The sequence below is a fragment of the Lathyrus oleraceus genome, chromosome 3 (assembly GCF_024323335.1).
Source record: "Lathyrus oleraceus cultivar Zhongwan6 chromosome 3, CAAS_Psat_ZW6_1.0, whole genome shotgun sequence".
Lineage (NCBI taxonomy): Eukaryota > Viridiplantae > Streptophyta > Magnoliopsida > Fabales > Fabaceae > Lathyrus > Lathyrus oleraceus.
In genome coordinates this window covers 221,699,259-221,723,637 of record NC_066581.1, presented here as the reverse complement: position 1 = coordinate 221,723,637, position 24,379 = coordinate 221,699,259, and the positions used below count along the sequence as shown (strand labels likewise).

Here is a 24,379-nt window from a genome sequence, read left to right as displayed (position 1 = left end):
GAAGACCCACATCCAGACGAGGTTTCTTTTGGATATATTATGTCCTATGGGTGTTCCATAACGGAATATGTTCCTCTAGAAATTGTCGACTCTAGTGACCATTTCCCGAGAACTCAGTCGAGGCCTCTCCTCCAAGACGTGATTATGTTAGCTCTGGTGGACGCATTCTCGTCGATAAATTCGAGGACCCCGTGACTGGGAACTTGCTATTAGGATGTCCTGTTGAGGGGAGTCAATGGAGGTCTTTTATCCCGTAATAATGCCAAACCTTCAGTGGTAAACGTATTATTCGCAACTGAAGGGCTGAAGTTGACGAACTTCTGTTCTTAGAACCTACCAGTGAGGGGCGGGCTAAATTCAGGAAACCTTAACCTCCAACTAACCCGGTTTTCTGGAGCAGAGTTCTGATCTTGTATTACATTCTTCAGTGGGTTTCTCTCCAGACAGTGCAACCTGACAGATGTTTAAGCGGATCCAGCAATCCTGATTCCCATGTCATTGCATTGCATAACATCATCCGCATATTCGCATCCAACATCTCATGCTTATTCATTTGCAGGGTATTCCTTTTTTAAGAGGGGTGCCTTAAAATTGAATAAGTGGTGCATCGCATACCATGCATACTAACCCTTGTTTGTTTTGCAGGTGTCACCGCAGTGTCTAATGTTTGTTCCCTATCTCAGGCATTATTGGTCCCAAGCGAGTCCAAAGGTACCCGACAAAGGAAAATCGTCCGCGACTAGCAATGGACCAGGTACAGAAAGAGCAGGCTGATATGCGTGAAAGGATGGATCAGTTCATGACATTGATGACTGGTATGGCAGAAGGCCAGGAAAAGTTGAGGGAATTGGTTGAGCAACCGAGGCCCGATCCAGAGGTAGAGATACCAAATGCTGAGGGAAACCCTGGTAACCCTGGGAACGCTGATAACCTTGTGTACACTGGTAACGTGGGTAACACAATTGCTGATGGAAACCCGAATAATGCTGGCAAGACGGGGAACGTGGGAAATGGCATTGGCGGAAGGTACAATGTGAATCAAGGAATTCGGATTAACGGGCGCCCCGTTACTGAAGATTATCAGTACAATCAATTCTCTTTGCATGACGAAGCTCACGAGACCACTCGCCGTATGGATGAGCTTGCTGAGAAGCTCAAATCTTTGGAGTCTCAAAATTCCTTAGGTTTTGATGTCACAAATCTTGTTTTGGTTCAGGGAGTAAGGATTCCTCACAAGTTCAAACCCCCTACTTTTGAGAAATACATTGGGGCTTCTTGCCCACACACTAATCTCCAATCTTATTTGGGAAGGTTGGGAGCTCACACAGAAGATGAAAAGTTGTGGATGTAATATTTTGAAGACAGTCTAACTGGAGCTTCTCGTGAATGGTATTCTCATTTGTCTCGTACTAGCATCAAGAGCTGGAAAGAGTTGGCAGAGGCTTTTGTCAAGCAATATCAATACAACTTGGACATGGCTCCAAATCGGACCTTGTTGCAAGGAATGTCTCAGACTACCAAGGAAACCTTTAGAGAATATGCTTAGCGTTGGAGACAAATTGTTGTGTCCGTCCAACCCCCTATGTCGGAAAGGGAGATGGCGGACATGTTCATGAACACTCTTCAAGGCAATTATATTGAGAGGTTGGCTGCTTGCCCGTCAATCAGCTTTGCAGAGATAGTAATCGCTGGAGAAAGAATCGAGAGTGTGTTGAAGATGGGCCGAATTCAAGACAATAGTGCTTCCAAGAAACCGTTTGCTGGTAACGGTCAGCGAAGAAGAGAAGGCGAGACAAGCGTTGTGTATGTCGGCAGAGGCAGGGGCAGAGGACGCCCTAATTATTATCAAGATCAAGTGGCCGCAGTCACTATTCCAACACCTGCTCCTCAACAGCAACAACAGCCGCAGTATCATTCGCAACAGCAACCCAGGTACAACAATCAACAACAATGAGGTAATCCGGGTCAGCAGAGACACTATCAACAACGTCCAAGGCAGACAGACCGGGTCATTGAGCCAATCCCCATGCCTTATTCTGTATTACTCCCCAGGCTAATTGACCTGAATCTGGTTACGTTGAGAACTCTGGCCCCACCAATCGATCCCAATAATTTGCCTAGGGGTTATGATGTCAACGCCAGATGTGCTTTTCACTCCAACGCACCTGTCCATACTACAGATAATTGCAAGGCTCTCCAGCTAAAGGTACAAGATTTGAGAGATGCCCAGGCTATCAATTTTTCTCCAGTGCCTAATGTTATCCAAAACCCGATGCCAGCCCACGGCGGGCAGGGGATTAATGCTGTTGAAGTGGTTAAAGCTGGTAATGCCCAAGGCCGGGGCAAATTTGTGGAGCCAATCATCAAAGAAGACAAGTTTGGATTGGGATTTACCCCGGGGTCTCAGAAGAATGAAGTCGGTACTTTCTCCAGCAGGGGATTGGTTTCTCCCCACATCGTCAATGCTGCAGATGAAGACAAGGCTGACAGCGACTGTGACTTAGATAACTGGATTCGCCCGTGTGTCCCGGGAGAAGAGCTCAACAATTGGTCGTCTGAAAAAGTCGTCCGGGTTACTCTACTGAAAGAGTAATTTTTATTGTTTTCCTTTTATTACATGCATAATAAAGTCTTACACTTTGCCCAAGGTGTAATGACTCATCTGTAGGGCCATCCATTTAGTCGCATTTCACAATTATTTTCATCATCAATAAAGGACAGCTTCTGCAAACAATTTTGTGTTCTCTTTCTTTCAATTTTTTACTTTTACAATAGAAATGGCAATGTCTCTTTTTCGTTTTTTCTTTCCAAAAAAATCTCGTTCTAAGCCGATCACCCGGATCTCACTGCTAACGACACTGCTATGGCCAAATATGACTTCGACAATCCTATCTATCAAGCCAAAGAAGGGGTTGAGGAAGATTGTGAATTGCCTGAAGAGTTAGCCAGGTTGTTGAAACAGAAGGACCGAGCTATTACACCTTATCAGGAGGTGATTGAGACCGTCAACATTGGTACCGAATTTCGACAAGAAAGAGATCAAGATTGGGGCCAGTCCACATGCCAAAGTGAAGGAGGAATAGAGGTAGATCCTGCGAAAGTAAAAGTTATTCAAGAAATGCCTGCACCTAAAACAGAAAGAGAGGTTTGTGGCTTCCTGGGCAGATTAAACTACATTTCAAGGTTCATATCTAATCTTACAGCCACATGTGAGCCATTGTTCAAAATGCTGAGAAAAGAGCGAGAGGTCAGGTGGAATGATGACTGTCAGAAAGCTTTTGAAAGAATAAAAGGGTATTTGCAGGAGCCCCCGATTCTAATGCCTCCAGTAGAGGGAAGGCCGTTGATCATGTACTTGACTGCGTTAGAAAGGTCAATGGGTTGTGTGCTCGGTCAGCATGACAAGTCAGGTTGAAAAGAGCATGTAATATACTAACTTAGCAAAAAGTTTACCGACTGTGAACAAAGATACTCACTGCTCGAGAAAACTTGCTGCGCTTTGGCATGGGCTGCTCGCCGACTAAGACAGTATATGTTGACTCACACTACTCTATTGATATCAAAGATGGATCCAGTCAAGTATATTTTTGAAAAGCCAGCGCTTACAGTATATGTTCGACTTTCCTGATGAGGACATCATGTTTCTCAAATCGAAAGATTGCGAGGAACCACTCCCGGAGGAGGGGCCTGACCCTGAATCCAAATGGATTATGATGTTTGATGGGGCAGTCAACGTCAATGGTCGTGGAGTTGGTGCGGTGTTGATCACGCCGGAGGGGGTTCATATGCCATTTTGTGCTCGAATAATTTTTCCCTGCACATACAATGAAGCCTAATACGAAGCTTGTATCCTAGGACTTGAGGAAGCCATCAACCTGCGGATTAAAACCCTGGAGGTATACGGGGATTCAGCTTTGCTCATCAATCAAACCAACGGGAAATGGTATACACATCAGCCTCATTTGGTTCCTTACAGAGACTACACGAGAAGATTGTTGACTTTCTTTACGACGGTGAAGCTGCGTTACGTTCCTCATGAAGAAAACCAATTTCCTGATGCTTTGGCTACCTTGTCAACTCAGACGCAGTTAAAAAATACTTCGCATAATTGACCCGGTGGACAAAAGAAAGAGAGTCCAGGCAAAAAAAGGGCATCCCAACGAACCAAAAAAAAAAACAGAATAAAGAGGTTCGGGAAAAAATTAGGGATATAAAAAAATAAAAAATGTACACCCGGTGAGTCGAAAACCCGAAAGGGCGGCTCAGGCAAAAAGGGGTATCCCGGTGGATTGAAAACCCAAAAGGGCGATCCAGGCAAAAGTTAGGGAATAAGCGAATGACTGCGATCTAAGTTCATCCGTGTTATATTACCGTTTCATTCAATCCGGCAATCTTCGAAGGTTAAAGATCGACTAATCATCCACTTCAGAAAGCGAGATGAGCAAAGCTTCTTGAGGTCATACGAGCCATAGCAGAGTCGAAACACAGTGGGACCCCGTATCCACATTGTCATTAGGATAGTTTTCTTTTGTTCAATTTATAGCGATCGCCTCTTTTCAGGGATCAGCTTCCTGATGTACTCGCCTATTCCTGGCATAAATTTTTCAACCAATAAAAGTCGAATAATTCAGTTAAAAAGCCTCTTTATTTTCATTTACCAGTTTGTTTGCAAAAGATATCTAAATTCTTGATTAAACATATTGCATCTGAACATAATGGTGGCTTTTGCAGATGATTTGCACAGGAAAACATTTAAAATTGCTTTGAATGTGCTTAACCCCGGACGGTGAATTCAAACCGAGTAATTCCCCCGGGACATACGTGTGTGATTGCAGGTCACAGGAACTGGATGTCAAATCATGAATCCTCATCCCCAAGCGGTTGACAAAGTCTCTCCTCAGCAGAGCATGCCCCCCAGTAGAGGTGCACCTTGTATCCCCAACAACAACGGAGTAGTTGCATACCCAACAGTCAAGAGGGTGGTGTTCCCAGGGTTCATCTCATTCCCCAGCAGATTATTTTTAACAGATTTGTTTTGATCCTCAGCCTGAGGACGATCAGCAAGTTCATATCCCCAGCAAAGGTCGATTCCTACGACGTTTCCCCAGGAGATGCTTTCCCCGCAGACTCTCCTCACAGAGCCTCGCCAAACAAAGTTCCCATAGTTGATACTCCCCCCAACGAGGTCAACTTTTCAAAAAAAGAGGAGGCCGATTTATTTTCGGTGGCTCCCCGGTCCCGACAGACGGATCATTCCCCACAGAGCATTCAAGGATTGATACAGCGATCCGTTCCTTACCGGAGTTTGCTTCCCCAAGCAGATTTCTTTTTTGCACCATGCATAACATTTGCGTTTGCCTGCATATCAAGCATATACATAAGTTGATAAACAGGTTCTTCAAAGCAGACTGAAGAATTGCTTTACAACCAGAGTCATGAGATTCAGCCAGAGGATCAAGTATGGGTGATCCAGCATGAGGGTCAGTTCAAAGATTCAGCCTGAGAATCGTTTTCCAAAGAGCCAGCCTGAGGTTCAACTTGAAGATTCAGCCAGAGAGTCGCCTGCAAGCGTTACTTCCCCAGCAAGCCAGTTAGAGGAGTGGATTGACAGCTCAACAGAAAATCAACCTACAAGAGGATCCAGCCCGCGGATCACATTTTAGAAAACAAAAGTCTAATTGAAGAGTCATTACAATATGTTCTAGCTTGAAGAATATGTACAAAGCCTAAAAAGTGGAATATTCTCGAAGCTGCATATCTAACATGAAGATTGGGTGTAGATTTCGAAAGAGGGTCAACCAGCGCATGCCTCAAATGCGAGATCCTGATGATGGGATTTTATCATCAAAACAATCCAGATCTAGCCAGAAGATCGAAGCCAGGTCTAGCTTGAAGACCGAAAATAGATTCAACCAGAGAATCGAAACGAAGAAGATCAAGCCAGAATATCGAAGTAGATCTACCCAGAAGATCGAAAATAAATTCAGCCAGAGAATCAAAGAGAATAGATTCAGCCAGAGAATCGAAGCAAAGAAGATCTAGCCAGAAGATCGAAGTAGATCTAGCCAGAAGAGCCAGCCCGAGGATCAAAATCGTATCCAACCCGAGGATCAAAATCGTATCCAGCCCGAGGATCAAAATTAATATCCAACCAGAGGACTAAATTGAGTACAGATTCAGCTAGAGGATCGAAACTCCAGATTAAGTCAGAAGACTAATTCAGATTCAGCCAGAGGATCGGAAGAGAAATAAACAGCGCGGTCTATTTCAGCATTTTTGTGGTGGTCTCAGAGTGCAAATTTTCGGTTTGTTTTTGGTATTCAATCACAGCTCACCCTGTTTGTCTGATAAGCTGTTCGCTTTCATCCTGCTCGGATTAGCGGATGATTGAACAGGGGCAGCTGTAACACCCCAAAATTTGCCCTCCTCATTCATGCATTCATTTTTAGACCATTTAGCATTTCACATTGCATTTCATCATTATCAATCAGAATTAGATACATTGCATTTCATCATGTCAATCAGAATTAGCTCCAAGAAGCTTGAATATCATCCAAGACATTTTGTGGTTTCTATTCAAATGATCAGTCAACATAAGGGAAAGACTTGAGTTACTTCCAACAGGTTCAAATGGGGTCTATTCTTCAGTCCAAGCGCTAATCTTGAAGGAGCAAAAATCTGTTCCTGAGTTGTCATGCTCGCTAGGCGAGCAGAGTGGTTCGCTTAGCGAAAGGAACTGTCATGCTCGCTAGGCGAGCAGATCCTTCGCTAGGCGAAGCCCACGCGTTTTCATAAAATAACAGAAAGTCATGGGCTTGAGTTGCCCTCTTTTGAGCCCACAAAGTCACGAAAATCAAGTTTTAAATTCAGAGTTGCAGTGAAACAAAACTCTATTCTATGCTATTCCTATTATCAGAGAGAGAAAGAACAGAGCTAACAGAGTTCAGAGCAACCTCCGGACACTGAAAGGAATTCATCTGCAAAGAACCTATTCTACCTCATATAAACCCTCAGACTGCTTTGCAAACCAAACCGGGGGATTCAATTCCGTTCGATCTCTCCAATCAGGTTTGCCCTATTCCCATTACCTTATGTTTTTAATTTGAATACTCTGAATGTATGAGGTATTATCGTGAGGTCTTACCCACGGGTCTAGATGTGCATGAATGTGTAGAACAATACCTTGGATATTTAATCACGTAATTTTTGAAATGGAGACCACAGGGTTTGGGGTTTCCGAGATCGGACTGTTACCAATGAAGAACCCAAAACCCGCAGGCATTCGCTAGCACCTTCGCTAGGCGAGCCTGTAGTGAGGCTTCGACAAGCCTTCGCTAAGCGACGCAGTAGCGATCGCGACAGCAGTTGCTTTTTATGTTTGCTCTAATCCATTTTGTGTTTGCCATGGCATTGTTTTCTCCTGATTCCATCCTGTTACCCTAACCTGTTTGTTGAGTTTTTGTGAGGGCTCACATACTCTTGCAGGGATAGCTTGCTTGGTGTTCCACTTTATTTATGGGATACCATTTGGAGGTTTATTCTGATTACCTGTACTGACTCACTTTCTTCGATGGTGCTAGCTTGGGGAGATCTATGGGTTTCTTATTTCGTTAGTCGCTATTACTTCGGATCTTTATCCGTGCGGTAGACCTCTCGATCCCTTTATTTTTCCCGCATTTTACCGTTTTCTTAGCTGGAAGACCTCGATAGGAGGCAATGTTTTGTGTGTTTACTTTTGTGCTCAAAGACCTCCAAAAAGAGGCATCAGTGCTAAAGACCTCCATGAAGAGGCGATTGACGGATAAAAGGGATTAGTGTTGAAAAGAGCCTTTGACCAGAAAATGCGCCCTCGATGTTTCCAAGTCGGAGATTTGGTGTTGAAAAGGATCCTTCCTCCCCAGACGGATCACAGGGGCAAGTGGACTCCTAACTATGAGGGACCGTATATCGTCACCAAGGTTTTCGATGGTGGGGCCTTAATGCTTGCAACGATGGATGGTGAAGACTTCACTTCCCCGGTAAACTCAGACGCAGTTAAAAAATACTTCGCATAAGATAGACCCGCTGGACGGTAAAAAGAACAGTCCAGGCAAAAATGGGCATCCCGACGAACCAAGAAAATGAAAAAGGTTCGGGCAAAAATTAGGGATTGAAATGAAAAGATTGTACACCCGGTAAGTTGAAAACCTGAAAAGGCAACTTAGGCAAAAATGGGTATCCCGGTGGATTGAAAACCCGAAAGGGCGATCCAGACAAAAGTTAGGGATTAAGCGAATGACTGCGTTCTGAGTAGTTCTGAATCTCATCTTGTGTCGATGACTGGAAACTTTCAAAGGATAGAAACAGTCCAATCACCTTTTTCAGAAGGCTGATCATCTGGAGGATCTTGAAGATGAGCAAGTCATAGCAGAATTGGAACCCAATAGAAATCCATTTCACATTGCCATTAGATTAATTTATATTTTATCTTTTGTGCAATTACCTCTTTCCAGGGATTGCTTCCTGATGTAAATGCCTATTCAGAGGCCATTTCAATCAATAAAATCATGTTATTCACTACATCTCTGTGTTCATTTTCATTTTACTATTTTGTTTGCAAAAATGATGTCCGAATTTTTGATAAACATTGCATCATGAAACATAAGAGCTTTACAGGTACATGCTCAATGAACATTTAAAATTGCTGTAAATTTTAAGTACTTTGAATCATCTATTCAGAACAGGTACACTCGGGGCATTTCCTTAAGATTCCCAGCAGGTTCTCACTACGGTGCTTCCCAAGCATGTGCTTCAGACTATACACTCCCCAGTAGAGTTGACCGTGTCAGACTGTATATTCCTAGCGGAGTTGACAGCACCAGACTGTATCTTCCCAGCAGAAGCAGCTGCTCCTCGGAGTTCGATGCCAGATCGATGTTTTCAATCCCAGATCGATGATCTCTTTCCTAGAAGCATAACCTCGGTACCGTATCGGTGTTTTCTCCCCCTGCTGAGTCATCTCTCGTAAATTATGGTTGCCAGAACTACTGTCACTTTCCCCAACAACAGGTTTGCAGCGCCATTCTCTCCCCAGCTAGAGTCTCGGTATCTCGCCATTGCCAGAACACCGCGCGGCCGGTCATTTCCCCACATAGTTCATTATGCTGTGCATCTCCAACAGTAGTGCCAAGGTCCAGAAGATTGTGATCATTTCCCCAACAGGATTCCTTGCTTCGGCTTGGCATTTTCCCCAGCATTTCGCATCCCTGCGTGTAGAATCATATTGCATTGCATCCTCCCAAATTGCGTAGCATTTCCATTTTCATGGAGCATTACGCCATCGCAAAATTCAAACATCCGCATGTAAGCATAAAACATTCTCGGTATCCCAAGTGATAAGCCAGAAGTTTGTTTCCAGTGCTGAGACTGAAGGTTGTTCATGACTTATTATCCCTAGCATGGGTCGTTGGCCCATGTGCCGCCTCAACTATTATTGTTCCCTATTTCTGACGATGCTGACAGGCATGAAGTTTCCGGTATCTAGACCAAAGTGGCATTCAGGCCAGTTTTTCTGATATTCAGATCGAAGAAGTTTCCGACAATCAGGTCGAAGTACTTATGGCATTCAGGCCATTTTTTTCCGGTATCCAGACCGAAGTGGCATTCAGGCCAGTTTTTCCGGTATCCAGACCGAAGTGGCATTCAGGCCAGTTTTTTCCGATTTTCAGATCGAAGAAGTTTCCGACATTCAGGTCGATGCAACTTGTGGCATTCAGGCCAGCTCCCGGTATCCAGACCGAAGTGGCATTCAGGCCAGTTTCTGATTTTCAGATCGAAGAAGTTTCCGACATTCAGGTCGATGCAACTTGTGGCATTCAGGCCAGTTTCCGGTATCCAGACCGAAGTGGCATTCAGGCCAGTTTCCGATTTTCAGATCGAAGAAGTTTCCGACATTCAGGTCGATGCAACTTGTGGCATTCAGGCCAGTTTCCGATTTTCAGATCAAAGAAGTTTCCGACAATCAGGTCGAAGTACTTATGGCATTCAGGCCAGTTTTTTCCGATTTTCAGATCGAAGAAGTTTCTGACATTCAGGTCGATGCAACTTGTGGCATTCAGGCCAGTTCCCGGTATCCAGACCGAAGTGGCATTCAGGCCAGTTTCCGATTTTCAGATCGAAGAAGTTTCCGACGATCAAGTCGAAGTACTTGTGGCATTCAGGCCAGTTTTCCGATTTTCAGGTCGAAGTGGTGTTCAGACCAGATTTCCGGTGATCAGACCAACATTGATACTCTCATATTCCGATGCTTATTGTTCAGACTAATGTGCGGCGTTCAGGCCATGGGTATTCATGTGTTACCATTTATTTTGGTATCCAGGTCAACTTTCTGTTTCGGTACTCAGACCGATTTTCACCGTACCAGACGGATTTTCCTTTTTGAGATTGCTTCTTTGCCGATTCTGACAGGCATTGTTAATTATTTCATGGGGATTCAGGATCAAAATCCGGGTCTTCTTAGTATTTAACCATCTCCCACTATGATCATATGAAGAACTTCCTGCTTCATACTCTCTAGTTGAAGACGCTTAAATAGGGGCAACTGTCATACCCCGATTTTGACTCTGAAATTTTTTCCCATCAAATGAGTCATTTGCATTTTCTCTTCATGACCACTTCACGTTTAATGATTTCTACGAAGTCATTCATCTAGAAAAAACATGGAAAAAGTTGAAGAAGCCAGAAGGGTATTCTCAAATGTCATTCACAAAAACCATGCCACATATATTTCCATGATAACCGTGTTTGCAAAAATGGTAGAGTCATTGAGGCACAACAGTTGTTTGATAGAACGTCTCACAAAAACATTATTTCATGGAACAACATGATTGTTGGGCATCTTCACAACAACACGGTTGAACAAGCCAATAAGTTGTTTGAGTTAATGTTTAAAAAAGGCAATTTGTTCGTGGGCTTCGATAAGTACTTGCTATATGCACCAAGGGAAGCCTGAAAAGGCTAGAAAGTTGTTTGAGTTGGTTCCTCAAAACTGCTTGTTTCCCTTGATGAAAGTGTAGTTCTTGTACAAGCTATTGCAGATGCTGCACATAAGAGCAATCCTAATACTATTGTGCTATGCCATGGGGGCCCAATTTCTGGTCCAGAAGAGGCAAAATTTATATTGAAGAGAACCAAAGGAGTCCATGGTTTTTATGGGGCTTCAAGCATGGAAAGACTACCAGTGGAACAGGCTATCACAAATACAGTCAAACAATACAAGTCAATCTCTATCCATTGAGGTTCAATATGTATGTGTGTAATTTAATCATGTCATGTTCTGAACGCTACATTGATAATGATGTCTGCTTGTATCTGTTAGATACCTAGGATTAAGTGATACAAATTTTGGAAATAATGATGCAAATAGAAGGGTGTAGTTTAAAGAATAAAGTGCAAGTGATGGGTCTTGTAACGTATGCACTACGCCAAAAAGGTTTTTTAACAGCGCATCTTAGACAGCGCTTTTAAAAGAAAGCGCTGTCTAAGGTTAAAATAAAAATAAAACACGGAAAATGTTCTAAAAAAATAATGAAAGCGCTGTCTAAGGGGGGGTCTTAGACAGCGCTTTTAGAAAGCGCTGTCTAAGACCCCCCCTTAGACAGCGCTTTTAGAAAGCGCTTTTAAATATAGACCTTAGTCAGCGCTTTTGAGAAAGCGCTGTTTAAAGTCTTTCAATTAAAAAATAAAATAAATTAGGAAGAGTATCCCTAAAAACTTTCCCACCTTAGAAATTAGAAATTCCCTCCATGTTTGTCATATAGGGTTTGTCCGGGGTTTTGCTATTCGCATTCAGCATCACAGCATGGCATCGTCATCCTCAAGCAACAACGCAAACTACGACGTACCGTGGGTTGAGAAGTACCGACCCAGCAAGGTCGTCGACATCGTCGGCAATGAAGACGCCGTCTCCCGGCTCCAAGTCATCGCTCGTGACGGCAACATGCCCAACCTCATTTTATCAGTAAACCACTCATCCCCACTCTTCAATTCATCACACTCACTCATTCGTTTTCTCTCACTCTTTAGTTTTTCACTGTGCCCTAATTCCCAATTTTGTTATTGTCATTTTTTAGGGTCCTCCTGGAACTGGAAAAACCACTAGCATCCTCGCACTTGCGCACGAGCTTCTCGGTCCCAATTACAGAGAAGCTGTTCTTGAACTAAATGCTTCAGATGATAGGTATCGAATTTTCCCCTTATTGCACATGAAATAATGATGTTACAGTGTTTAACCAAGCTACTCACATTTTTTTTGCTGCTGTAGAGGAATAGATGTTGTGAGGAACAAGATCAAGATGTTTGCTCAAAAGAAAGTAACACTTCCTCCAGGCCGACACAAAGTTGTTATACTCGATGAAGCTGACAGGTCTATTTTATATTTTGGCGGTGATTTAATTCAATTAATGTTCTTACTTTATTCATTATTGTTTTCATTGGATTTTAGTTTTGTTGTAACATTTTTTTTGGACTCGAATCAGTATGACATCTGGAGCACAACAAGCTTTAAGAAGGACGATGGAGATATATTCTAATTCTACTCGTTTCGCGCTTGCTTGCAATACATCGTCTAAGATTATTGAGCCGATTCAGAGTAGGTGTGCAATTGTGAGATTTTCGTGACTATCTGATCAAGAGATACTTGGTCGTCTCATGGTTGTGGTTCAAGCTGAGAAGGTACCTCAACTTTTTATTTGTGTTGAATTACGGAATATTCTTGTTAGTTTGAGGAATATATGCATATGAATCGCCAATGTTATACCAGTCTAAAGTTTTTCCATGGCCTGAATTCTGACGATTTTATGGCTTATGAGGGATTTAGGATGTCTGACCTCCTGTACTATACTTTAAAGGTTTGTTTACTTGCAAAGATTTATCTGGCTAGCTATAACAGTTTACCTACTGTAAAGAGGCATTTCAGAATTGCCTTTTTAAAGTAAATACAAAAGTTCAAAATGTTTAGTAGTATTTGACCAGCTTCTTTTTCATCCTTTTGAGCTAGATTATGTGATGTCTAGTTTATTATCTATTTTTGCACGTGTAAATAGTAACTAAATTTTGTAAGGTGCATATGTTAGAACCCCAAATGAGAATTCTGGGCCAAATGGACCGTTACACAACAACCCTAAACCTAATATGCAGTGGGTTGAAGCTTGAAGAATAGGAAAGGGGAGAGTGGGATTGTCCGTGTGGCAGACAGTGTTGTTGATGGCGGTCCATGACGGAGAGGCAAAATCCTGCCATACCGGTCACTTTGCGGTGCCGTTATTGCGGAAAAACCTGCAATAGAGCAAAATCTTGTACTTGTGTTGGGACTGTGTGGTTATCAGTATTTAGATGCGTTGAAGTCATATTTTGATTTTGAAGAAAACTGAACCCAATACAATCAAATCACTGTTCATATCTATTTTGACCATGAATCTCGATTCAATTTGATGAGTCCTGGCTTGCCCCTGATATTTATGTAACCAACTACTTTTTATTAACTTCATGTAGCCAACCACTTTTCATAAGATTGGAATATGATTTGCAAACTAGGTCTTCCAATTCATGATTTGAATCTCTACTTGATAACCATAGGTGTACACAACAAACTTGTACATTGAGTTTTAATGATATGATATTTGGTAGCTAAGTGACACCCTTTTTTCGCATGCTTCTTAGGTTGGTCTTCGATCTCTAAATTTAGGAATATGCCCAAAGTTAAACATACTCCGCATTGAAGCGATGCTAATGGTCTCACTTGAGTTGAAAGGATGTGGCGGTCTGTCTGAAGCATCCCTTAATTGTCCTCTCTTGACATCTCTTGATGCTTCCTTTTGCAGGTGATACTTTGTTATTTCTTGGTTATCCTGCTTGTGTATGGAGTATGAACTGATGTTTGTTATTTTGAATTACAGTCAACTCACTGATGATTGCTTGTCTGCTACCACCCGTGCATGTCCACTAATTGAGTCATTAATATTGATGTCATGCCCGTCGATCGGGTTAGATGGACTCTGTTCCCTGCAGTGGCTCCCAAATTTAGCTCTTCTTGACTTATCATACACTTTCTTGGTGAATCTGCAGCCTGTTTTTGACTCTTGTTCACAGCTAAAGGTAAAAATATCATATATTTTAATTTGAGTGTCTAGCATATTACAAATTGTACATTGAGAACCTCCTCCCCCCCACCACCCACCACCCCAAAAAAAAATATAGAAAGTGGTTGTGTGAATATGCATGATTTAAACTGGGGGTACAGTCGAGGGAATTTTCCTGAGTTACCTGGCGTAAGCGTCCTATCCATTGCAAGTTCCTATGAAAATATCCACGTGTCAAGCGAGCAACCCACCCGATTACTTCAGAACCTGAATTGTGTGGGTTGTTCTAACATTAGGAAGGTTTTCATCCCATCAACAACACACTGTTCCCATTTACTATTTTTAAACCTTTCTCTGTCCGCTAATTTGAAGGAGGTTGATGTAGCTTGTCTCAACCTATGCTGGCTTAATTTAAGGTATCGTTTACTGCCCAAATGAATGTTGATTGGTTTCTGTCATGTGAAGTTTTGAAGCTAGAGTGTCCAAGATTGACCAATCTATTCCTTCAGGTTATTATTCCTATCTGCCAATTTCTAAACTTATCCATGCACATCATAATTGTTGTTTCTTTGCAATCAGATCTTATTTTTCTTGATATACTTTTAAATTTTTTTTTTTACATGAGAAATGCTTGTAGCAACATATTATCAGATAAATTCTTTTGTAAATACTCTTTATTCTTGTGTGAAATTCATGTGAGTCCTACCCCTACTACCCCACCACTTAGGAAATGGTTCGCACCTAACAGATTGAGAAATATATGATTAATGATATTGTTAAAATTGTATTACTTAGATTTAGTCATGCAGCCCATCCATTGATTCAATTTTGTGCTATATTTTTTTGCTTTCTAATATAATTTTTGGGTTGGTGTAATTTGGAAATTCTAGTCGTGCAACATTGACGAGGGAGCTGTTGAGGCTGCTATTTCAAAGTGCACTTTGTCGGAGACTCTTGACGTTCGCTTTTGTCCTAAGGTGAGAGCTAATGCGTGTATAACACATGAAATGTTGATTTCAGTTGATGAGCCTTTTTCATGTATGATTCAACGTTTTCTTCATTTATTTAAGGGTTTTTATGGTTCTTTACAGATAAGCTCAACGAGCATGGTAAGATTTCGTGCTGCATGTTCTGGTTTGAAACGAATATACAGCAGCCTTGCAACTTCATCAGCGTGATTTAGGATCTAAGAAGTTTTGCGGTGCTTGTTCACTCGGATAGATGGCACACTTTTGGCAATAAATCTGGTTATTTCCTAATGTATTGTAAATGTTTAACTTATTATTGTTGTCTGTTTGGCAGGCTATCTTCATGCATTGCCACAATAAGTTATGGCTGTTCTAATTGTTGTAAATTTATATTCCAATTTGTTGTTGCATATTTTATTCTGAAGTGGTCTGTCTTGCCTTTCTCTTGTGAAGAATAGGTGTATGTCTGATCCTTTCATGTGCATTTTATGTTGTAATTTTTGTACTAACTGATGCGGCATATTGACAGTTGTATTTTTATATTGCAAGTTTCTTTGACATCAATGCATATTGACAGTTATATTTTGATGAAACTTGTGCATAATTTATTTTAAGGAAAACCCCACCAACCCCATTCTATATGCCATCAATTTTCGTATACCTTAGACAGCGCTTTTGTAAAAAGCGCTGTCTAAGGGGGGGATTAGAAAGCGCTTTAGGCAAAAGCGCTGTCTAAGGGGGGGGGGGGCTTAGACAGCGCTTTTTGAAAAGCGCTGTCTAAGGTATACCTAAAAAAATTAAAATAGGAGGGTCTTAGAAAGCGCTTTTGGCCAAAGCGCTGTCTAAGGGGTGGGGCTTAGACAGCGCTTTTCAAAAGCGCTGTCTAAGGTATACCTAAAAAATTTAAAATAAGAGGGTCTTATAAAGCGCTTTTGGCCAAAGCGCTGTCTAAGGGGGGGGGGGGGGGGGCTTAGACAGCGCTTTTAAGATTTAAAAAAGCGCTGTCTAAACCTTTAGCAGCGGAGGTTTAGTCAGCGCTTTAAAGCGCTGTCTAAGGCTAAAAAAAGCGCTGTCTAAGGTCTTGTTTGTTGTAGTGATGGTTTAGTTTGTCATTTATGCCAAACCCAAAATCATAACAAGCAATTAACTGGTTCAAACTTATTAACACTAAGTGATGGTTCCTTGGTGTCCTCATCTATAGGGATGGCATTATCATTACAAGTAGGTTGTATTTGCTTCAATTGCCAAACATGACCTGCTATGATACATAACTGATGAACGCCTTGCTGCAAGTTGCTCATGGATGAATACTGTTGTCCAAAGGGAAAGACCATTGGCTTCATTGAGGAATATGCAGAGTTGTCATGTACACCATGGATTGCAATAGGACTACTTGAGACTTGCACAACTTTCATTGGATTTCTTGACTTGTCATGGTGAAGAGTTGTCATCGGCCATTGGTACTATTTCGAACTATTTACGCAGTTTCCTGGCAGGTTCTGACTTACAAGCTTGAATTTGCTCTAAAAGGATGTCAAATTATAGGTGTGCTTGAGGTTTTGTCTCGGCTGGTTGTCGGTCTTCCTTGGTTCAAACTCAGGTCCATTGCATTGTGTCTGTAGCTTCCTGACTAGACTCGATTTACATGTTGCCTTTTCATTGCAGGAGATTTACATGGGTCTTCATTGCCTCATATTGAAGAAGGGTCCGCATCATGACACAACTGAGTTAGCATGCCCTTAACTTATGCATTTACAGGCTTGTTAGAAACTCTAGTAATGAACGTCGGTCTTGGTTCTTTGTTAAGGTTCGGCTGGCTTGTACTTTAGTGAGGTGACCATGGTCCTAGCTGTCTCAGCTTGCCTTACATTTCCTTGCTTTTGTTCATGCTCCCTTTGGTTTGATTGGATATGGTTGGTTTTGCTAGAAGAATGTGGCTCACTTGTCATTCAGCTTGATGCAGTTGTTGGCTTCTACTGATTCTGCATAATAGGACATGGCACATACATGGTCAATTTGACAAAAATACACATGCATTTGGCTTTGAACTCACAATGAGGAGAAATGCTCATGAAGGTTGTAGCCGCTAGAATCAAACCTGCATCCAACATAAAAGCAACCAAGTTCAAACTCTTACAATGCAGTAGGAAACATCCATGTTGTCTAGGATAAAAGCCTTGCTGCACCAAGCTAAAAGGGCAAGCAGTTTGGTCTTGCTAGAAGCCAATGCCTATTTTCAAACCAAATCACAACAAATATTGTAGTAAGCAGCACATGAGAACATCAATTTAAGCCACAAAACATCATTTAAGCAGTTTTGCAACATAAAGTAGACCAAGCCATCACATGGGACTTCAGTTTTGCAGCAAACATTCCATTCCAGTGCAGACCATGACCAAAGTGTGCATAACCAAAACACAACATCCTGCAGACTACAAACACTCCATGTTGCAAGAGCACAACATCAACTGAGCATAGGCCACAATTGGTACGGACCTGCTAGCAAAAAAAAACTGACCTGCAAGCACACTCAACCATTTTTATTACAGTAAAAATAGACAACCATGTTATGCCTTGTTGCAAAACCTGCATTCACCATAAAATAGATACATTAATCACATGGTCAAACATAGGATATGCATGGCTAATGTGGTAAGGCAATGCACATGAATGATGGTCCTGCACTCACCTTGATACATCCTGCAACAGGGAGAGATACTGCAGCCTGCAGTAAAACACAAAGTAAGTAGTCAGAGCTGTAAAAATCCAAAAAAAAAACCCCCAACAAACCCTCGAACAACCCCATTTTCAGCTTCCAAGGTTAGGGTCATAGTTAGGGTTAGACCCTTTCTTCCTCATGAATTCACATCAAGCAGCAACCGAGTTTCTTGCATATCACTTTTGGATCAAGATTCTCAATCTCAAGATGAAGTAGCAGTTTATCTCAAAGACCCATACACCAGTCGGAATGAGTGTTATCAATTGGACTCTTACTTTGATCAAGAAGACGACATTGTTGCTCAGATTTTCGAAACAGAAGTAAGCCCCATGATGCCTCATATCTTCAATAGATGCAATGCGACTGTGTTTGCTTATGGGGCTACTGGAAGTGGGAAGACATATACTATGCAGGGAACTGAAGAACATCCTGGCTTGATACATCTAGCAATGTCAAATATCATTTATGTTTGTCAAAATACTGGAAGCACACCGACAAGGCCACGAGAAAATCAAACCTATGCTCTATTTTTTCACTGCAGCAACACAGGTAATTAGTCAAAAGCTGCAGAATTTCAAGGAGTTCCCAAATTGGCATCAGGACAAAAAACGAAGGAGAAAGTGTGGCTTTGTGTTACCTCTTCCGAATTTAACCATCAAGTAGAGCAACCAAAGCCTGACAACCCAAAAGAGATTTCGCAGGATGCTCTTTTGGACTCCACAAACCAAATCCCAAACCCTAATTTACAGAGGATAAATAGAGAGCGAATCAGAGAGGAAATTGACAGAAAAACTTGGAGGCGGAAAATCTCAAACAAAAACCCTAAAATCCCAAAATCGATCACCTGGATTGGGAGGCCAGCTTCTTCACGCCTTTCACCACCGCCGTGACACTTTGTAAGAACTTCTCCTTTTTCCTTTTATCCTTTTCATATGCTTGTTGATGGAGATATCGTGTGAGTGAGAGAGAGATGTTGAGAGTTGAGAGAGAACGATTTTGAGAGCGATTGAGAGAGATGAGTGTTTGAGAGGAACGCCGTTTGGTAACGGCGAAAGTTGAGAGAGAGACTTTGAGAGTAATCGTGAGGTCGCGTTTGAGTGCGATTGGGATTGAGGGAGCGATTTCTTTGAGCTTGAGAGAGTTTATTGGATGGTGAGAGACGCAGTGTGAGAGAGAGACGGAAGTGTCTATTGTTTCGTTTTCCTTATTTTGTTTCTTTTTTATTTTATTTTAAACAGAATAGGTTTTTTAAAACATTAAAGGTTTTGCTTAGAATTACTAGGTTTAGTTAATAATTGTTTTTATGTTTTCAACTTATTCCCCATTGAAAAACCCAACAGCCAAGCGGCTGGGTTTAACTACTGGTAGTCCAACCGACTTTTTTTTATTTTAGTTTTTATTCTAATGTTTAATCTATTTTGGTTTATATATTTAAAGTAGCATTAAAATAATAGATAACCATGAGTGGTCTGGTGGAGAAGGGTAGTATCATAGTCTTGAGTGGGGTGGGTTCAATACTCATGTGTAGCATTTTTTCTAGTATTTTATTTTTCTTTTAGCATTTTATTTTCTTTTAGTATTTTATTTCTTTTAACTTTTTTTGTTATGTTTATGCTTTATTATTTTCATAGTTTCATTATCATAACATAGATTTGTTGTCTTTTAAATTTCATCATTCATTCAAAACCATTTTTAAATTATAAAAATCATATTTTCTCGATTCAATGTCGAGCCCATTTTTCCACACCCTTGTAAGTCGATTGCTTTTTAAGCATCGCCATCAACCTCACACAGCTTACTCTTGGGCTTTCTTACAATGAGCCGGTTCTCTTGCACTTACACTCATATTTCGAGTCATTTTGTTGTTTGGGCCCGATTTAATTATTTCATGATTTTTGTCAACCCCCATTCATAACAAATGTATCCCTCTCCCATGAAATGTATAATATTTATTCTTTCATTCTTTATTCATCTGTTAATACAAGAATTAAAATGAACATTCGATAACCATTTCAAAACAAGATCAAAACCTCGATCCAACGTCGAGTAATCATTTTTCAAAACCTAACAGAACCAGCACGTATTCATCTAACCTTTCGTAAGTCGATTGCTTTATGCATCGCCATCAACCTTGTAAGTCGATTGCTTTATGCATCGCCATCAACCTTGTAAGTCGATTGCTTCATGCATCGCCATCCACCCTTATCCCTAGCACCTCTCTTTGCTCCATTGTCGATCTTTGTCCCGATTAGGTAGCACCCATTAGATAGAACCCGTTGTATGATAACATAGGTAAGATTCCCATATCCTTTTGTATGATAACATAGGTACGATTCCCATATCCTTTTGTATGATAACATAGGTACGATTCGCATATTCTTTTGTATGATAACATAGGTAGGATTCTCATATTCTTTTGTATGATAGCATTAGGTAGATATTCCCATTTGTAAATCCTGAACGCCTAAGTACATATTGCATGACAACTCTAGGGCAGAGCTTCCCCACTTCTAGACCTTTCTGAGCGTCTCCGATCTTGTGGCATGTAGTCTGTTCTATTGCAAAGAGGTAACTGCCTAAGACTCGATTCAGCGAGCTGCGACACCTACTGCTAGGACGTGAACACATCGCCCACTCTCCTTTGACATAACTGGTGTCCACCTTTGTAAGTCCATGTTCAGATGGCAACCCCTATGTAGCCGAACTACGGCAACTCTGATTCTCATGTTCAGATGAGATACGTAGGCACAAGATGCGATGTCTTTCCGAGTTTGACTAACGACTAACAACTAATCCTTGTTTGCTTTCGCCCTTGTTGCGATCCTTTCTATCGCCCTCGTTGCGATCGAGACTTTCCTCTTCTCTTGCCCTAGTTGCAATCGAGACTTTTGTTCCCGTTAGTTAGCCGAACTACATTATGCTCTGATTCTCATTCCCGATGAGATATGTAGGCATAAGACGCGATGTCTTAGCGAGCACACATCTCTTTCACCCATAGGTAGCCGAGCTACGAAGACTCTGATTCTCATTCCAGATGAGATACGTATGCAATGGATGTGACATCCGTGCGAGTCATTTTCTTTGACCCTTTCTTTTAGTAAATAGTACATTAGATAAACACACACCCTTTAGACAAAAAACAACAAGAGTGGATCCCGTAGAGTACTAAGGATGCGTAGGGGTGCTAATACCTTCCCTTTGCATAATCGACTCCCGAACCCAAGATTTGGTTGCGAGACCTTGTCTTTTCCTTTCCTCTCTTCAGGTTTACTTCGAGCGTTTCCTTTCCCTCTTTTGGGATAAATAACGCACGGTGGCGACTCTTCTGTCATTTTCTTTCGCCGGTTGTTTTTTCGCACCTCTGTATTTTTTAGGCTGCGACAACTGGCGACTCTTCTGGGGACCCGGTTTCCCTAAGCGAGTCCCTCCTAGATTTTGTAGATTTCTTGTTTGTTGGGTGTTTATGCTTTTGTACAGTCGTTTACTTTCCGCATTTACCTGCTCTATCTTATTGCATTCATGTACATATGTTTGTTGTATCTGTGGGTTCTGTGGGTTGTTTGTTTGTTGGGTTGGGACTGTTTTATGAGAGATAAGCCCACTACCCAGGCTTGAGTGTACACATAGGTGTTAGAGTGGATAGTCATGAGGCTTGCGTGGTATGTTGCTACGTTAAGTCGTTCATGAGATCCACATTCCAGACGAGGTTTCTGTCGGATATATTTTGTCCTATGGGTGTTCCATAACGACAAATATTCCTTTAGAAATCGTCGACTCTAGTGACCATTTCCCGAGAACTCAGTCGAGGCCTCTCCTCCGAGACGCGTTTATGTTAGCTCTGGTGGGCGCATTCTCGCTGCTCAATCCGAGGACCCCGAGATTGGGAACTTGCTTTAGGATGTCCTGTTGAGGGGAGTCAGCAAAGGTCTTTTATCCCGAAATAATGCCAAACCTTCAGTGGTAAACGTATTATTCTCGACTGAAGGGCTGAAGCTGACAAACTTCTGTTCTTAGAACCTACCAGTGAGGGGCGGGCTAAATTCAGGGAACCTTAACCTCCAACCAACCCGGTTTTCTGGAGAAGAGTTTTGATCTTATATTATATTCTTCAGTGGGTTTCTCTTCAGACAGTGCAACCCGACAGATGTTCAAGCAGATACAGCAGTCCTGATTCCCATGTCACTGCATTGCATCACATCATTTTGCATTCATATCATTTAACACATGTTTATCTATTCCCAGGGGTTCATATCTTCTTCTTGATTCTAGTCGGGGTTTTCTTCTTACACTGTTTATCAAATGTGAGATTGGAATCAAGGGGGTAGAATGCCCTTTGGAATTGATAAACATGTCAGTGCATTTGCATATCCCATAACATGTCATAATGCTGGGGCAGTCTCCTCAACACTGCATCAGAAGATCAAGTTCCCAGTCAATGGAAGAATTGTGACCGTCTGTGGTGAGGAGGACATACTGGTCAGTAACCTGTCTACATTCAAGTATGTAGAGGTAGAAGGTGAAATTCATGAGACTCTCTGTCAGGCCTTTGAGTCAGTTCAGATCAAGGATGCAGCTCCGGTGGAAGGGGTTAAAGCAGGAGCCCCTATCTCATCTTTCAAGCAGGCGCATGCCTTGGTGGATTCAGGTATTGCTCCCGGTTGGGGACGTCTGTTGGAGTTACCAATGAAAGACGACAAGTTCGGGATTGGGTATCAACCAGCGCTGACTTCTACAACTTCAGCACTTCAGACTCGTCAGGGGCCGATCACTTTCTCCAGTGCTGGCGTCATCCAATATGGCCAGATCTCTGCGATCAACGATGAAAATGGAGATAGTGATTGCGACATCGAAAACTGGGTGCGTCCGAGGATCCCTGGTGAAGTCATCAACAATTGGTCTTTTGAGGAAATTGTCCAAGTCACTCTTCTAGAGGAGTAATTTTTCTTTGTTTATTCATGCATGTCCAAGTCTTACGTTCCGCCCAGGGCGTAATGACTCATTGTAGGGCTCATCTATGTGAATACCTGCATTGTTTATCATAAATGAAGGACGTCTTTTGCATTCAAATGTTTTGTTCACTGTCTTTCCATTTTTGCAGTTTTCAAAATTCCAAAAGAATAAAAATATTTGGCAATGTTTTGTTTAGTTTTCACTCACTGTTCACACTCATAAGCATATACCATTACTCATGCAGATGCACATCACCGGACCATTGATAACAGTTCTGCTATGGCTCGCTTCGACTTCGAAAACCCAATCTTCCAAGCTGAAGAAGAGGGTGATGAAGACTGTGAACTCCCTGAAGAACTTGCCAGGCTGTTAAAACAGGAGGAAAGGGTCATTCAACCGCATCAAGAGTCTACTGAAGTGATTAATCTTGGCACCAAGGACGTCAAGAAAGAAATCAAGATAGGGGCTGCTTTGGAAGATGATGTGAAGAAGGGGTTGATTGAATTGCTGCAAGAATATGTTGACATCTTCGCATGGTCTTATCAGGATATGCCAGGGCTTGACACATATATTGTGGTACACCGTTTGCCTCTCAAAGAAGGTTGTCCTCCGGTCAAGCAGAAGCTCAGAAGAACAAGACCAGAGATGGCTGTCAAGATAAAGGAAGAAGTGCAGAAACAGTTGGATGCAGGGTTTCTAGCAGTCACAAATTATCCGCCGTGGGTTGCAAATATCGTTCTAGTACCTAAGAAGGATGGAAAGGTACGGATGTGCGTTGACTACCGGGATCTGAACAGAGCTAGCCCTAAAGATGATTTCCAATTACCTCACATCGATGTTTTGGTGGATAACACAACTCAGTTCTCGGTATTCTCCTTCATGGATGGCTTTTCTGGCTATAACCAAATCAAGATGGCACCAGAAGACATGGAGAAGACAACTTTCATAACCCCATGGGGGACCTTCTGCAATAAGGTGATGCCGTTTGGTCTGAAAAACGCTGGGGCAACATACCAACGAGCTATGGTGACTCTGTTCCATGATATGATTCATCATGAAATCGAGGTTTATGTGGACGATATGATTGCCAAATCTCAGACAGAAGAAGAACATCTGGTAAATCTGCAGAAGCTGTTTGAGCGGCTAAGGAAATTCAAGCTGAGGCTTAATCCGAAAAAGTGCACTTTCGGGGTGAGATCTGGAAAATTGTTGGGTTTTATTGTTAGTGGAAAAGGGATTGAGGTGGATCCTGACAAGGTAAAAGCGATACAGGAAATGCCTGAGCCAAGAACAAAGAAGCAAGTCCGTGGTTTCTTAGGGAGGTTGAACTACATTGCAAGGTTCATCTCTCATCTAACAGCCACGTGTGAGCCAATTTTCAAATTGCTGAGGAAAGATCAGGCTATCAGGTGGAATGACGATTGTCAAAGGGCTTTTGAAAAGATAAAAGAGTATTTATAGAATCCCCTTATCCTCATGCCTCCAGTCCCGGGGAGGCCGCTGATTATGTACTTGACAGTACTCGACAATTCCATGGGTTGTGTTCTCGGTCAACCCGACGAGACAGATAGGAAAGAGCATGCCATCTACTACTTGAGTAAGAAATTCACAGACTGCGAGTCAAG

General features: G+C 42.0%; 1 protein-coding gene and 1 pseudogene across 1 annotated transcript; both read left to right on the top strand.

Moving 5' to 3' along the window:
• Window positions 1–11,839: 11,839 nt before the first annotated feature.
• On the top strand, window positions 11,840–13,560 carry LOC127130517 (replication factor C subunit 2-like; annotated as a pseudogene).
• A 692-nt stretch (window positions 13,561–14,252) lies between these two features.
• On the top strand, window positions 14,253–15,543 carry LOC127130516 (F-box/LRR-repeat protein 15). The gene is made up of 5 exons (XM_051059509.1): window positions 14,253–14,533; window positions 14,569–14,626; window positions 15,008–15,094; window positions 15,209–15,291; window positions 15,420–15,543. Exons 1-5 carry the CDS (start codon window positions 14,253–14,255, stop codon window positions 15,541–15,543), a joined length of 633 nt encoding a protein of 210 aa, XP_050915466.1.
• The last annotated feature ends 8,836 nt before the right edge of the window (window positions 15,544–24,379 follow it).